We start from the raw sequence: 16,864 nt of genomic DNA, 5'->3' as shown, positions 1-16,864 counted from the left end.
AATCTATGTCTATAAACTGAAGCTTGCCACATGATTTTAACAAGAAATGAATGTGTATTACTGGTGAAAATTCTATTTTCGGCTGAGTATTATCAATGATTATTATGATGTAAATATACTCAAGCAATACAGTCAAGGGCGTTCCTATGCAGTATTTCAGTGCTGTTCTCTAATGAAATGCCCAGTAGTTTTACACAAGGTCAGGAAAAATTCTGCGCAATTTTTTTTTTTTTGTCTTTTTTGTGTCTTCGTTTTCAATATTTTTGAAAAAATGAGCTATTGGTGAATTTAATGTTTTCATCTTTTCAGAAGAATTATAAGTCAGTCAGTGTGGTTTGTTTAATGTTTTCATGAACTTTTTATGAGGCCATTTTTGTTTAAAATTGGTATACATGTTGTGAAGGATTTAGTTAGGTTCTTTATTAAGAAGAAGCCGCCGTCGTATAAGTGAAATATTCTTGAGTACGGCATAAAATACCAATCAAATAAATAAATAAATAAATATTAAAAAGAAACTATTAAAAACAGCACTGGTACCTGCAATTTCAAAAGCCCTTTGTTCAATTTATTTTCAGCACTCAAAGCACAGCATTTTGAAATTTAATGAAAATATGGGAAGAATTGGGATGACATCCAAGATCAAAGATGGCATTCAGATTATCACATTAGAGCACGTGCATCTACCCTTGTTTCTATGCTAGTATCCGGTAAAAAAGCATTCAAAACTTCAGAATTTGTTCATCTGCCTGATAACCCTTAGCTTAAATTTCAAACAGGAGATGATATTTTAATTCGTGAAGAACTTTTAATTTATTCAAGTGTAGCGTGTTGTTGAGTTTTGAACTCTTGGTGCAAATTTTAGTTGCTAAGCCGTGGTTTTTGCCATTTTTGTTGTGTGTGATTGTTATGGCAGCAACTTTTGATACTAGCTGTTGTATTTATTGGAGAATTTGTTTCTTCTGTTGATGTTTTAAGTATTTAAGTATTTTAGTGTGGTTTTAGATTCAAAGCATCGGTGCATACCTTTTAGATTCCTGTGTAATGAGCGTTACGTGTCTTTGTAGCCCCATTAAATCTTTTCTCCAGGTGACTCGCAAACATCATTTAATGAAAAGATGTTCTTGTCATTTTGTATCGTCAAAGCCTGGATAATAGTCTTGAAAATTAGTTAAGATTTTATGTTATCATAATTTATGCCATTACCTCCATTAGCTTGATTGCACAAGTTAGCACCAGAAAGTATTGTTTTTATTTTTCAGGACATACCACCTTAAACCCTCCACACTCCTGTGTTTTTGTCACATTTAAAGATGTCTGAAGACAAGTTTGGTATCCAAATGCCGTTATATTATGAAAGTCACTCTGCAGTGTTGTTCGTATTTTGAAAGGTTTTATGGAGATCAAATTTGATTTTCTCGATTGCTGTTGTCGAAACAAAGAACAAAGAAATGTGTGATTGTAGATTTGGAAAGGCAATGCGTTAACTGTATCCAAAAAGAGAAAGTGCGATTTTCTCAATGATTTCTGAAGAGTTTGCAGAGATTGTACTATTCTGGAATGTGTACAAAGTAGAATATAATGATCTTACGAAAACTTGAGTTTCTTTATTTGAGAATAGATGCATACATAAATAGATTCGATTGAAAATAAAATTGAAATGTTCATTTGGTCTTTGGTCTTTGGTCTTTATATTACTGTTTGACTCGTAGTTGTAGTATGTGGGTGTAGTAATAAGAATGAAGGCGAGGCAATACCACGTAAATGTAAAAAGTTTCACAACCTTTCGGTTCACGTGCAGGGATCGTTATCAAGATTATCCGGATCACGTGAAACCTTCCACATTTACCTGGTGATGCCTCGACTTCATTATAACCATGGTTTTCTTTCAGCGTTTGTAATGAGCGAAATCCCATGCAGGTGAGATTCCAGATGGATCATGTACGCATGGATCCGACGAGAAAACGCAGTTGACCCGAATTAAATAGGTATGGTGTACACGACTGCGGCCATGTGTACAATATGAACCCTTGAGACCATAAACTGCGTATTATATCCAAGGTTTAAGATTGACTTAGATCAAAATAGCTTTGTGGTTTGAGCCATATACTTCCCGGAAGTCCGAAGGTATCTAGCTATTTGAGGTGGTTTCATTTGCATGGGGTTTCATTCAGTTTTCTTCGTCCATTACCCTTTATCATGTTAGTGAAAAATTCTTGAGGATGGTGTAAGTAAATGGAAAATATATATGGAAATATATGTGGAAATATACTTCTGTGAGAGTAATGATAAAGGCCGAATTGCATTAAATAAATGTTATCATGAATTAAAATGGTAACGATATGCTATTACGTAACATTTGAAACAATAGCGAAATTATAAGTAAATCCTGGTTGAGAGTACGTGTGGTCCTCTAGCAATCATTAACATTGACATGTCCTGCGTAGCGGAAGTATAAGGCTGAAAGTCACTTTTGTTATATATTATTTAATTGATATGTGCACAACTGCATGCTCAAGAATTCAGCAAGTTACATTTGTGCCACAGCGATAGTCACAATTATACAGTGTCTAATGCAAAAGAAAAGATGTTTTAGTGTGACAAGCTGGCACAATGTTTCCATTTTATGACTTATACATCGCTTAATTGCATGTTTGGAGCTTTACAAGTCGCATGCTTGCCATATAACAGGAACAGAAGAGTAAAACAGAACTTCGCTTGGCGTTTAGCATTAAGTGATAGTGCAACGACTGGTTGACCCGTATCAGTATAGTGGCTCGGGCTGGACAGCTTACTTGCCTTCGGTAAGTCGTCTCAGTGAAGCAGCGCTAGATAAAAGAGGGATGGAAACCCGTCCTGCAACAAGGAGGCACGACATTAAACCCCAAGCACTCACTCACTCACTAAAACAAAACTTAAGAAGAAGAAGCCTTATGAGTGTCAGCAGCTGTCACTCCCAGCTATAGGCAGTTTCGCTACTTGAGGTGCACAGCTTCTCGAACTGGGGTTGATTCCCCGCCTTATCATACCAGGAACGGGCAGAGCTTAACGCAAAATGTAAACAACACTAGACAGAGGTAATCTTTGTTGACCAGGAAGTTGGTGTAACGTTTATATACCGTTTATATACCATTGTATCATATGACATCTGCAAACATATACTATGCGACATAATATAGTTACACTGCCGTACGACCTTAGTTTGACGTTAAAACGACAACTCTGGGATGACAGTCGTTGTGCTTGTATTTGAGACAGAGTACTTCACTGTATTTATTTTGAATTGCCTCCTATAGATGGTTTACAATGGCAGTCATCTTAGAGGTAAGTTTGTGTATTGCCCACTGGGCGTCTATTGTTAGAGGTATCATAAGCTGGTTCAGACGCCCTTGGCTAGTAAGGGCATACGATGCGCAATATACACAAACTTACCTCAAAGGTGGCAACGAATCAACGAATTCCATGTCAAAGATCGGGATTGAACTCAAACCTCGTGTCTCTTTTCTCGTATGATAATTGTTCAGCGTAACTATATCTAAAGTGCAAATGAGTATTGGTATTATATGAACTGTTTTTTCGTATCTATCACCGTTTCCAAATATTTCCCTGGTAACATTTATCTTGCCGTATTTTTCTGTGTAAATACAACGTCTGCAGGTGTGCTATTCAGTTTAAATATACGGCTTCGTGATGAACGACAACTTTCGGGCACGCTGCTCTCTTTATCTAATCTCTAAACGGACCGGGGAGATCATCGCTCAAATGTTGCTCTTTTTCATTCTCCGTGCCCTTGTTCATTACCCCTTTCCGTAATCGATATGATGTAAAGACGTTTCGCAACCATGTCGAGGAGAGCGTTCGGCTTTCCACTCGTGACCGGGGCGTCAATACAGGCCATTAAGACAGAAATATAACCGAGTGGACCGATGGGAATGCCATTAATAATGAACACATGTTTGAGCGCTGCTTGGCCGAAGAATCACATCTTCGGTGTGTATAGACGGTGTTAAACTTGATACGCCGATCTTCGATATCGTTCGGATGGGTCCTGGAGTCACGGGAAGCTTCCATATAGGGAATCCGTGTTGTCCTCAGCCTTGCTCTTCTGGTTGCTGGCACTTCGCCCGAGCACGGGACGTATTTACCTGACTTGCCGCTCCATTGATTGGGCTGTAGAATGCTGGGAACTGGGCCCAGGTCTAACAGGTAACTGACGTGCTGGCCCGCCAGGTGAAGAGGCTAGGCAAATAGTTAAAGAGATGGTTGTTTCTTACAGAATCACTCTCATTATCAGCGTAAAGTGCTCCTGAATGACCGTGTTAAGTGTAGCCCTGTATCAGATTTCTGCACCCTAGGTCGATACTGCCAATTAATATCCCGCACGCGGCTCAACCATTTTTACCGTTATATTCACTCTTCAGCTCTTTCCGAGAAGAGCACGCCGGAGTCTCTATAAGCGATGTACCATGATGACATTGTATAACATTGCCTTTGAAAATCAGGTTGTGGGGGGGGGGGGTGGATTGGGTCAGTAAAATCACTGTAATGAGCAACGTTTTATTTTTAAAAGCAAAGAACACTGTAATATGAAATATTTGTCGGATGAAAGACCATTAAAGGCTGTCGAGGAAAGTATTTAGATTTAGAATTTTTCTACGTAGTAAAATGCATTTGGAACTTTGGATTGTACGGTAGCCTTTTCTGACCTCACTGGGTGACATAAGTGACAACATAGCACATTTTTGACACATGCAGACTGCAAGAATTCATAATTCAGACTGCATATACATACATGTATATAATGTTATGCATGCATTCACCGAATGGACCTTGAAAGAACTATTTTGAGCCAAAAGAATAACGATAACGTCACCGATAACTTGTGGGTCCCAACAGACAACCGTGGTATACTACGTTTTAAAAGCATTTTTGAAACCAAAAATGCAGCAAACTACTTTACTAGACAGCGTTCCATGGTCTTTCAAGTGTTATATACTTCATTTTAGTTTTCTTTAAAGGAAAAAACTGTTTGCCCTAAAAATACTGCGATGAAAATTATGGTACAAGACCTGCACATGGTATGCTCATATTTTTGATCGTATATGCGACAGCCGTGTTTCCCTACCCTTGCATGAGTATACTATTACCAATCACAAGCCGGCTATTAATAATAGGCAATTATAAAATGTTCTCCAGTGTAAATGGTGTGTTGCATATATATATATACTGTTGTTAATCGCCGTGAACATATAAAACCAAAGCATGACTGATGGGCGTGGAAGAATCAGCTACAAATGACGTGGCCAGAGACACGGGTTCAAGCCCAAGTTAAAGGGCTTTTAGTAATAGCTTAGTGTCAAATATCCTCCAGTGTAAGTGTAACAATGTAAATTGTTGTTCATCGATAGTAACACACATAAAACCAATCTGTGATAAATGAGCGAGTTAAGAATAAATTACAGATGGCCTTCCTACAAGCGGGAGAAGTTGAATCAAGCCTGAGTCGAGTCATTCCTGTAAGATATTGATACTCGCGGACACTTGCTTGCTGGCTCATTCATCCAAAGTTGATGACGCAGTTAATCTGCCCGGGTCGCATCCATTTTACCAGCTTTAGGTGCCACGCATTCAGGCATCGGGCAGTGTTTTGTTCCATGTCCTAAACTATTCTCTCTTCTCCATGATCCTGGTTGCATATAAGTGTCATATTATTGAGTATGGCGTTCGTTAAATCCAATCAAATCAAAAACTAATATCGCCAATACTGGTACTGTCATTGCATGGGAAGGAGGGTGTACAAAATAATCTGTTGGGACCCACGTCTGAGAGGTGATGCATGTCTGTTTCTTCTACATGGCGTTCCAGGGCATAAAGCAGCACTGTTCATAAGTATGCCCTGGGATCTGTATATACAAGGAGGCATCATGGCGATAAAGTACAGATAAAAACAAACAATTCAAAAGTTTTGTGAGTAACGCAAAGAGCGGTGGTTCTGTGATACAACCCAGTGGCAGCTGAAGTAAACAAGACTTCAAGTAGCTCAATGTTTTACTTAAAATACATGGCATAGCTATAAGTTACAAATTGTAAAGAAAGGTATCCAGAACCACTAAGTTGTTGTTGGTGATTTTAAATATATGTGTGGTAATATTTTGTGCCCAAAAAATCTTTGGAAGTAGTTGTAATATTTGCTATAGCGGTTAGTCTTCACTTACTAGAAATGTTTTTTTTTTGGGGGGGGGGGGGGGGGAGCTCTATTAAACTGTTTGTTTCTTTAAAATACATCATAGACATAGACAGATATATCATGTTGTTGCTTGTCTTTTTCGTCCAATTTTACAAGGGCATTCAGGGTTACGGTAGCCTTACATAAATGTATTAATATATAGGTCAGACTTGAGAAAACTATAATAAACTTGCATACAATTAAACACGCTTTTAAGAAATTTCAACGTGTTATTAATCTTTGTAGGCCTGTTGGCATGTTTTAAATGATTTGATAAAGCACATTTTCACTAAATTCCGACATTTACGACCGTTACCAGATCACATTGCTACTTCTTCGAGTACCATTTTTTGTAATGGTTTACAACGAATCCTTGTGTTAGATTTGTTGTATTTGGGATTGCTGGCACTGTAAGGTCGGATAGAATTACAAGACCTACCTTACACCGTGTTTGTTTTTTTAATATTATTTTAGTTTTTATCCTCCTTGATTCTCAGTTTTCTCCAGTTAGACCTGTTTTTAACTACAACATAGTTGCTGGTATTTTAGTTCTACCAGCTTATTCGAGCACTACTGGCGTAGGTTACCGCTCATTGGCCAACTGAAGCAAGGATATATCTAAATTCCAACGCTCTCAATATTCCTTTTCCGGGCTGAAATACAAGCTCAAGAGGAATGGTCAGATTATCGTCTGCTTCTTTGGAAACTGGTAGCACTCATACTCGTAAGGCGCACCATCTTTAAACATGGTAACCATTGTAAGCAACCGTGCTAGGAATTTGGGTTGGGTTTATTTTTTCTTGTCAGCAGTCCCAATCAATAGATTAATCGCTTGTTAAACAGCTGGGGATTATCATCGGCGGTTTTATGCTAAACGTTGTTAAGCCGCCATTGTAAGTTGTGAACACGATGTTATGTCTCGCTCAGACAATTTGACCGAGTCCTGGAGACTAGACGCCACTTCAGAAGTAAAGAGTTCGTCAATTCGGCTTAGACGGGCTTAGCACTGCCAGTCAACACGGTCGACAGTCGCGAGGGAAAGTAGATCTTCTTGCCGAAGCAGACTTAATCCGTTCTCAGATAAAAACATGGGTATGAAAGCGAGACAAGAGTGACGTATTCATACCTGCTCTTACCCTAAGCTGTTATTTTTTTCTTCGGAAATGCCAAAATGCCAATGAAGTGTTTCAGTACCACTGGATGGGGACCATAGTTTTGTGGTTTTGCGGATGGAGGGGATGATTTGAATAAAATGCATTGTTCCAGGTAAAAGTTCGTATTGGACCTTGGGAGGGATAAATATGAAAGAGAAGAGGAATATTTTGAGCTATGTGCATGATAGCTAGTTCGAAATAAAGATGGACTGTATGTCGCTCATGTTTATAATTTAAACAGTGAATATTTCTGAACACCAAAGCATTCAGTTATCAGTAAAAAGCATTTTATTTCAGAGGTCAATATAATGTCATAAATCTTTTGATTACATTCAAAACAAGATCGTTCATTGCTTGTAAACTGCTGCACTCATCCATCTAACATACACATGGAGCTGGTGTTCTTGCAATGGTGGGGGGGAGGCTCAAGGTCTTGCACTGGCTAAATACCTGGACTTGTCAAGGTTGCGAAGGGTCGTCTATCAGCTTCTGTACTCAGTCGCCCATTCTATGAATCCATTTCCGACATAAAATTTAACACCTCATCACAACGTTTAGTCGTTTCGGTACCGGTAGTTGACGTTAAAATTTTGTGATAAGCGGTAAAACTTACTTTTCCAAGGTAATATAAGCTCTAAATTCGTATTTGTTATCGGACTGCAATGGCTCTGAATTGTGGAATGTTAAAATTCCTTCTTGACTTTCTTCTTGGGTCTTTAAAATGGTCATCAAACTATTGTTTTTCCAAGGCACCGGTGATTTGTCCGGAAATTTAATGGCCTACAGTGGTGACTTCAACGGTGATAGCTTACAAAACAGCTTTGTCTATTTGTGCCGTAAGGGGTGGGGTGGGTATGTCGGGGGGTGGGGGTTCGGAGTGGGGGGGGGGGGGAGAAGCTGGTCGCGCATTTCAAAGTAGGTTCATCTATGACATCATTTTCCACCGATTACGGAAAATATGCATAAGGGTAATTGTTAAGAGCTATAAAATAAGTCTCAAAAGTGAAAAAAAAAAGTATTTCCTTTTTCTTTTGAAATTGAACCCATGGGTGCTGGATTCAAGCCTTCGGCCTCATTGCTCAGAGAATATCCCCTGTAACAAGAACAACGCTTTTATTAGCCATCAAGGGCTGACGTAAATAATGGAAATCTCTTGTAGACACATGCAAGTGGAACACCCTGTATGTTCAATAAAGCAACCAAGCAGCTATTCAACTATAATGTCCTCCCTTATCCAGGGATATAGTTTGTATATACATGTACATTTGAATAATATACAACTCTTGCCAACCTTCGGGTCGCAGATTCGAATCTAGCTCAAGTAGGGCCCACTGTGCATGACATCGAAAGGTTTTGTGGAGTTCAGGGTAATGTCCTTATTTTATTTGATTGGTGTTTTACGCCGTACTCGAGAATATTTCACTTATACGACGGCGGTCAGCATTATGGTGGATGGAAACCGGGCACAGCCGGGGGAAACCCACTACCATCCGCAGGTTTCTGACAGAGAGGAGAGGAAGTCAGCATGAGCTGGACATGAACTCACAGCGACCGCATTGGTGAGAGACTCCTGAGTCATTACGCTGCGCTAGCGCGCTAACCAACTGAGCCACGGAGGCCCCCTCCTTTGAATATAAACCTGTATGACCACAGCCATATTCACCTATAAGTGAAATATCTCAAAGTCTAAAATACCAATCTTTTGATCGCTAGGACACATGGGGTGCCAGTTCAAACCTCGCCTAGGACAGGGAATTTGTTGATTGTCTCCCACCAATATGTGCGTATGCATTTCTGTACATCATATGTGGGGAAAATAGGTATCAAAAAATTGCATGATGGCTATCGCATTAGTGCAAAATTCTTCAATATAGCGTTAAACAATCAAGTAAATAAATAAATAAATAAAATACCAAGAAAATAAACAAAATACTAAGCAAATAAATAAAAAATTAAGGAAATAAATAAACACGTCTGGATATAAGCTTATTCAATCTGTGATGCATCATGTATTTTTGCAGCGGTTAGCGTTATAATTATTATGTACATGATAAAATGAACAGCGAACTGATGTTCAGAGAATTGTTTTAATTCACCAGCACAATATTATTGGCTTTATAAAACAGACAGACGAAGAAGACAACAGCAGGACTAATTTTCCACAATTAAGGTCCCATACTTATATATAGGCTTCAATGTTGACCCTGCTTAAGTCCATACAAATTTTTAACTACGAAGCCTATGCCTTTCGAATGTGGCATTATTTGATTATCTTAACATACATTACAGTACTCTGCTATAAGATGTCATCCACACAAATGTATATTCATATCTGTAGATTCAAATTTATGGGGTACATTTTTACAGTTGAAAACCACACATGTATTTGGGAATTTGAAGTTATGAACATTTTACATAAGGATTATCACATGTATTCATTCGAATATAAAGAAATTAACAAATTTCTGCTAATTTACAATAATTCAGTATACTCGTATATATATATATATATATATATATATATATATATATATATATATATATATATATATATATATATATATATATATATATGCTGTCACTGAACAATAAAGATCGATGTAAATATGTTTTCGATGGCACTCGTAAACAACGATTTCAGCACACAACACTGTTCCAAGCAAACAATCTTTGCACTTAAAAAGAGTTCAGAGCTCGCAGTTGCAGATGTTCCAAGGATGATTTGTTCCAACAGGAACTGGAAAAACTGCAACTGTAGCTTCGTTTTAGAGTTCAAAGTCAACGGACGAAATCTTTCATTTCACACAAAGTCCATAGTCACCAAACTTCACACTCGATCACCATTAAATATATTTAGCACTAGAGCCTCAACAGAGGTGTTACCAACAATACTCTTAAAGAAAAGTTCATCAACACTGCTCCACTTGATGGCGCGCAAAGAGGGCAAAAGCATCAAGAGTTTACCGAAGCGCGTGAGTTGCTGTGGATACCGATGGCGTATGTATTCTCCCAGCATGACTTGCGCCTGGTCTTGGAGACATTCGACATTTCTGACCTCCCGGAGTCCAAAAGGTTCTGTGTGCATGGAAAATAGATTGGACATAGTTTAAGAGACGACAGAAATTGGAGAAGCGCAATTGACACATTTTCAAACAAGGTTATTTCAGATATTTCTTAATTTATCTATTCATTATATTTCGTTTGTTTGGTATTTTTTTTATCTTTGTCCTTTTCAACACTTTTTCAAAACTATGGCGCAAAACTGGAAAAATATAGTGCTTCTCGCCAGGTAACCGACAAACCTATTGTCCAAAACAGCGGTGGCTGAACAAGTCTAAGTATCTCAGCGTCAGAGGGCTAGCTTTCTACAGTGTGCACATTCCTTGGAAAGCGAGGGTCTTCGGCGTGCAAATTTATTGTGCTATATCACATTATCATAGATTAAATGGGATTTGTATAAAAACAATTCCCACAGATGTAGCAAGTAATCTTATACAAGTTAAAGCTTAACATTTTATAGATATAGTGATATGCATGTAAGAATACTATTTTCAACACACCTGGTTTAAAAAGAGCTATAGCTTTAAGACACGCCATTTCAGTAGGGTCGACCGCCAGATGGCGAAAACGGGAGACCACTTCGCGGAGATTTTTGACGTCATCGATTGGCCCCGTGATCCCCTCGTCATTCCCATGAAGTTCCCGTCTGCTGCTCGGCGATAAAATGGCGGGAAATGTCAATGGGATGTCCCACTGGACGAGACCAAGCAGAAATAGTTCGCGCCAACCTTCACTCAATAATATATTCTGTAGAGAAAAAAATTGATAACCAATAAATGAAATGAAAAACGACCTAAATATGGCCAATGACGCTAGAGTGATTTTTTCATGATTCATCTCATTTACCAGTTGTACGTTGTGTTACGTTGCAGGGCTCAATCATCGAAGGTGGTCTTGATTCATAGGTTGAGGAAACCAGAGTGCATTCCTAGAGTAAGCCATCGCCTTATAGGTACGCTACTTGACACACTTCCGGACTTGAAACCAGCAAGAGCTGGGTCATATTCCAAAACAAAAATGTAGTTCATTATAACCACGATTTAAGACATAGGTCGTATGTTGCCATGGTTGGTGCAATAAACTTCGCCCACAACTCCTCTGAAGTCTATGATATCACTGGTCAGGGGAACACCTTCGACAGACAGGGGCTGGTGACCAATTTTCGTACGATGTTTGTAGACGACTCATTCTGTATGTTTGTTGTAACTAACCTGATCTCGACTGGACATGGCCACAAACGCAGGTATTTGTTTGATCCAGCTGATGACTGTGAACAGAAGCCGCGCCGTGGCCTCCTGGAGAGTGTCCTGTTGAAGTTTCTGTGGGTTCACAGGAACGCTGAAGGGCGGACGAGTAGCGCATCATCTCCCACTTCTCCAGCATAAGCCTGCTGGCGTCCACCGAGAAGGGCGCCGACGGCAAAATATGGCGGGGGTGTCGCACGAGCGGCCCGGCAGACGTCAGAACCGGGCTCGCGGCCGACCACATCGGCGGCGATTTGTTCGTCAAGTCGATGGGGCAATCTGATTGTACAGACGTCGGCGGCAACTCCCCACGTGATTGTTCCTCGGGTTTGATCTTGGGCTTCCGAGGGCCTCGTTCGTGTTGAACAGCTAATCAGGGATAAAATATGTAAATGATTGATCTTTTGAAAGACTGAAAGTTTTCCCCATTTATTTCGACTGCAATGGCAGCTTTACATTGAAATCAGTATTCTTCCTTTTAAATACAATGAGTAAAAATCCTCGACGATCGTATGCATATCTCAATAGAGGTATCTAAGGGCTTATTCAAGCATTGCCCTACGAAGACGGCTAGTAGTAAATTTAATTTAATATAACAGTTTTTCTTCATATAAATCTCGCCACGATATTGTTGAAATATTGCCACGTGGCGATAAACCGTGATAGCTCGTTCATCTTGACACGAAAATTGTTTTCAGACTCATTATTCTCATACCATAGCTCTTCCAATTTGGCATAAACTTACACATTCCAAAGTCCAAGTTCTTTAGATGTCATATATATCCACTGTACCATTTTTTCCTATCCATAATATGAATATACTCCCCCATCTCTGTTCATATCTGCCTCAAAGCACTTGCGCAGACGACATGCCCTGCACTGGTTCCGGTGAGTCTTGTCTATTGGACACAGCCCCTTCTGCTCACCTTGAACTTTACACGTGTACACGCGATTCCGATGAATACTTCTTTTGAAGAATCCGGACAACCTGAAAACGCATAAATGCAAATACTCATATATAGAAATACAGGTGGTTCCGATGAAACATGTTTTAAGTAAAAGAAAGCTGAAATAAGAAGTAAGGTTCATCATACCTGCAACTTAAAACTATGCATAAATATACTTTTATTTATTTTTATAGATTTTTGTGAAAAGAGTAAAAGCCGTTTAAGCCTGGGAATTCTACAGTGGGCCTTTTTGGACCATACTAATCAGAGTTTAGGAACTCTGACGTCACAGGAATTTTGTCCAGCTTTAATCACTGAATGTTGTAATAACTCTTTTAACTCATGAGTAAGAGATCACTTTAATAATGTTCTCAAGAATTCCTTCTTTCCGCTGAACATCAGGAAAAAAGGTGATGTGACGTCAGAGTTCCTAAATACCGTCAGCATGGCCCATAAAGCACACCATAGAATTCAAATATTTGAATGCTTTTCAACACTCTTTAAAAAAAAATTTAAAAAAATAATGAAAAAACTTCAGCACATAAGTTTCAGTTGTCTGTGTGATGAACCTTAAATCATATCTTAGATTTCTTTTACTTTAAAGAATCCGGGTAAACGTGGTGAACGCATCAATGAAGATCTTCACAGGGGCGACACATCAGTATAAATCAGCATCACTAAAGCAGGATTTGCTGTCTCCGTACATGAAGAAAATTGTTACACACGGGGCGAAATCAGGACGTGTAAGTCAATTTATTTATGTTTGCATCCCCCGCTAGAGTTGGACAAATGGTTGAACAAAGGGAAAGGAAAATTTACCACCTGGACACATATAGGAGTGGAATCTTGGATCTCACAAATGGGTGGTGGGGCCGATTGGGTTACAGTCGGGTGCCATAGTGAAACTAGTTAATCTACACCAGAGGATGTAGTGAGGTATTGGTGTGTATGTCTGGATGGATGGATGGATGGATGCATGCATGCATGCATGCATGTTTCGGTGTTTGCGTTGTACTTAAACAAGTGTGTGTAGGCTACTATATATAGTGTATATATACTGTGTATTCATGTGGCAGAGCGAGTCCATGTCATCAAAGTGTTGTCGCCAATGAAGTATCATGCCGATTTTACCAGACAGGCCACCCCACCCAGTCACATTATACTGACACCGGGCCAAGCAGTCCTGTTCTCTAGTTCTAACCTCCCCGTGCTGAGTGGCAAGCGAGGCAGGAACAAATAACATTTTTAAAGTCTTTGATGTGTGGTATTTGGTCATGACTGTCACACTATAAGTAAGAGATAGCTGTTTGACATTTTCATCTCAAGCCGTTGTCACTCTTTAACCTTATATCGAGTTTTACACGAGTTCACACTATATACATGCACAAGGTCACACTATAGATACACACGTAGTCACTTGCACTACACGCACCAGGCCACGTTAAACCTTACGGATCGGATCTGAGCCATTCTATCACTTTACCCAATCTGAATTCTAATGTCATCTGGAACGATTTTGTTGTAATCTTCCTGGAAGTTAATTAGATTGAGAATGGTACAACCAATTAAGTTTATCTTTAGTCATAATCAATATGTGCTTAGGCAGGTACATGCACATGAACAAGCAGTTATATTCAAGCGAAAAGTCTGTTGTTCAAATGTGTATATTATCCATGTTTAATTATTATCTGTTATGATCTAATAAATAAAAGTATGTGGAATAAAGTTAATACCATGGTTAAATCTTAGTACATTTTGGAAAATTTGAGTTAGGGTACATATATTTAAGAGAAATGTCTCCAGTGCAAGTCCCATGGTATTAGCTATTCAATAATTTACGTTATCCTTATTGTGGATAGTTAATTACCTGTTTAATTGTTAATTCCTTTATACAAAGATGAGCGACTACATTTGTGTTCTTGGTGGGGGTGGGAGGGGGGAGATCAACAAGAGACTTGTGGTTGGGGAAACAGGATAAGTGATGGTTTGGCCAGTTGGTTTACGTCCTGTGAGCTTCGATCAAATTTTCAAAGCGATCTTCAGGGTTCGGTAAGTTTAGCAAAAGGCAGTCCTTAGTGGGGTTGGGCGAGAGGCTTTTCCCGCACAGCTGTTTTGGGCCGTGTTGGGGATGCAGTTTTAACGGAGAGCATCACTTCTGGTTTTACAAATGATCGGAGAAGGAGCTATATATGGATTCAGACGACGGCGCTTAGGACAAAGTTTTGGCCCCATGATTAGAACTATCCTGTTGAGTGGGTTTCTTGTAAGTAACCGGGCCGAGGGCGGGATAATCGGATATCATGCCACCAAGAGTCGCTGTGTACAAATCAATTTGCAACTCGAGTGTGTTGGAATCAATGGTTCTAAGCCGCAAGATGGCGCACCTCGGGCAATTCTAAATACCCGGACGATTTAAGAACGGAAACGGCGCTTTGTCGCTTAAATTCCTCGCAGTTGCCGATAAGAAGCTGGCTCAACCCTTGTCATCGATTGCCGATAAGTTAAGTCGGAAGCTTATCAAGCGACAATATTATAAAGCAGGCTTTGATCGATATTCGATCCTAGTCGGGGCTTTCGATCGTCAGCTTTTGCCACAACAAAGGACCAAATTTTTTTTCTGATCCCAAAGCTGCCGTAGTCATGCAGCCAGAAAACTCGTAATTTTTTTCATCTTTTTTGTCCCTTGCTTCATTAACTTCCAACCACCGAGACAGATACGAAAACAGTTTTTTTTTCCTTCAAAGATGGAAGGAAATCCTAGCTAGCTGAACGCTTGGTTGGTCCAAAAGAATATGTTCAAATCGATGATAACTCCATTGCGCGTGGTTTAACAGGAAAATCAAAAAATTCCTTCCGAATAAAATGTAGTATTTACTTAATTGTACATTTCATTTCATCAAAGTTATAAATTTTAAGTGATCTTCAAGTCATACGAAACTTAATACAACTGAATAAGTAATTTAAATAAAGAAACAAACTTCGAAGTAGTGTTTCTAGTGAGATTTTTGGCACAGAATAGGTATACCTCATGAAAGAAAACTCGTGTTAGCTCAACTGCTGTTTTGTCATTTCCGAAAAAGTCTTACATACAACAGCATATTTCCATGGGTTCAGCAACGGTGGTTTCTTGTATTATAGCACTTAGGTCATACTTTAAGTATACCTGCTAATGACAACATGGTCATGGATGCTTACAGTGCTGGTGCATTAATTTGGAATGCCAAGCTCATGACTTAAACACCACACAGATATACGCCGAGCACAAAGACGGTATACCAACACCCAACATGTCACAGCTATACGCTGAACACCAAGACGGTACACCAACACCCGACATGACACAGCTATACGCCGAGCACAAAGACGGTATACTAACACCCGACACGATACAGATATACGCCGAGCACAAAGGCGGTATACTAACACCCGACACGATACAGCTATACACCGAGCACAAAGACGGTATACTAACACCCGACACGATACAGCTATACGCCGAGCACAAAGACGGTATACTAACACCCGACACGATACAGATATACGCCGAGCACAAAGACGGTATACTAACACCCCGACACGATACAGATATACGCCGAGCACAAAGACGGTATACCAACACCCGACATGACACAGCTTATGCCGAACACCAAGACGGTACACCAACATCCGACACGATACAGCTTTACGCCGAGCACAAAGACGGTATACCAACACCCAACATGTCACAGCTATACACTGAACACCAAGACGGTACACCAACACCCGACATGACACAGCTATACGCCGAGCACAAAGACGGTATACTAACACACCGACACGATACAGCTATACGCCGAGCACAAAGACGGTATACTAACACCCGACACGATACAGCTATACGCCGAGCACAAAGACGGTATACTAACACCCGACACGATACAGCTATACGCCGAGCACAAAGACGGTATACCAACATCCGACACGATACAGCTATACGCCGAGCACAAAGACGGTATACTAACACCCGACACGATACAGCTATACGCCGAGCACAAAGACGGTATACTAACACCCGACACGATACAGCTATACGCCGAGCACAAAGACGTATGCCAATACCCAACATGTCACAGCTATACGCTGAACACCAAGACGGTATATCAACATCCGACATGACACAGCTGTACGCTGAACACCAAGACGGTATACCAACACTCGACATAACACAGCTTATGCCGAACACCAAGACGGTACACC

General features: G+C 39.9%; 1 protein-coding gene across 1 annotated transcript; it reads right to left on the bottom strand.

Moving 5' to 3' along the window:
- Nucleotides 1-10,204: 10,204 nt before the first annotated feature.
- LOC135462820 (photoreceptor-specific nuclear receptor-like) lies at nt 10,205-13,526 on the bottom strand. The gene is made up of 5 exons (XM_064740103.1): nt 13,486-13,526; nt 12,504-12,669; nt 11,649-11,756; nt 10,938-11,184; nt 10,205-10,452 (listed from the first exon to the last, which is right to left on the bottom strand). Exons 1-5 carry the CDS (start codon nt 13,524-13,526, stop codon nt 10,205-10,207), a joined length of 810 nt encoding a protein of 269 aa, XP_064596173.1.
- Between the last annotated feature and the right edge of the window lie 3,338 nt (nt 13,527-16,864).

The sequence above is a fragment of the Liolophura sinensis genome, chromosome 1 (genome assembly GCF_032854445.1).
Source record: "Liolophura sinensis isolate JHLJ2023 chromosome 1, CUHK_Ljap_v2, whole genome shotgun sequence".
NCBI lineage: Eukaryota > Metazoa > Mollusca > Polyplacophora > Chitonida > Chitonidae > Liolophura > Liolophura sinensis.
This window is presented reverse-complemented; position numbering and strand designations above follow the sequence as displayed.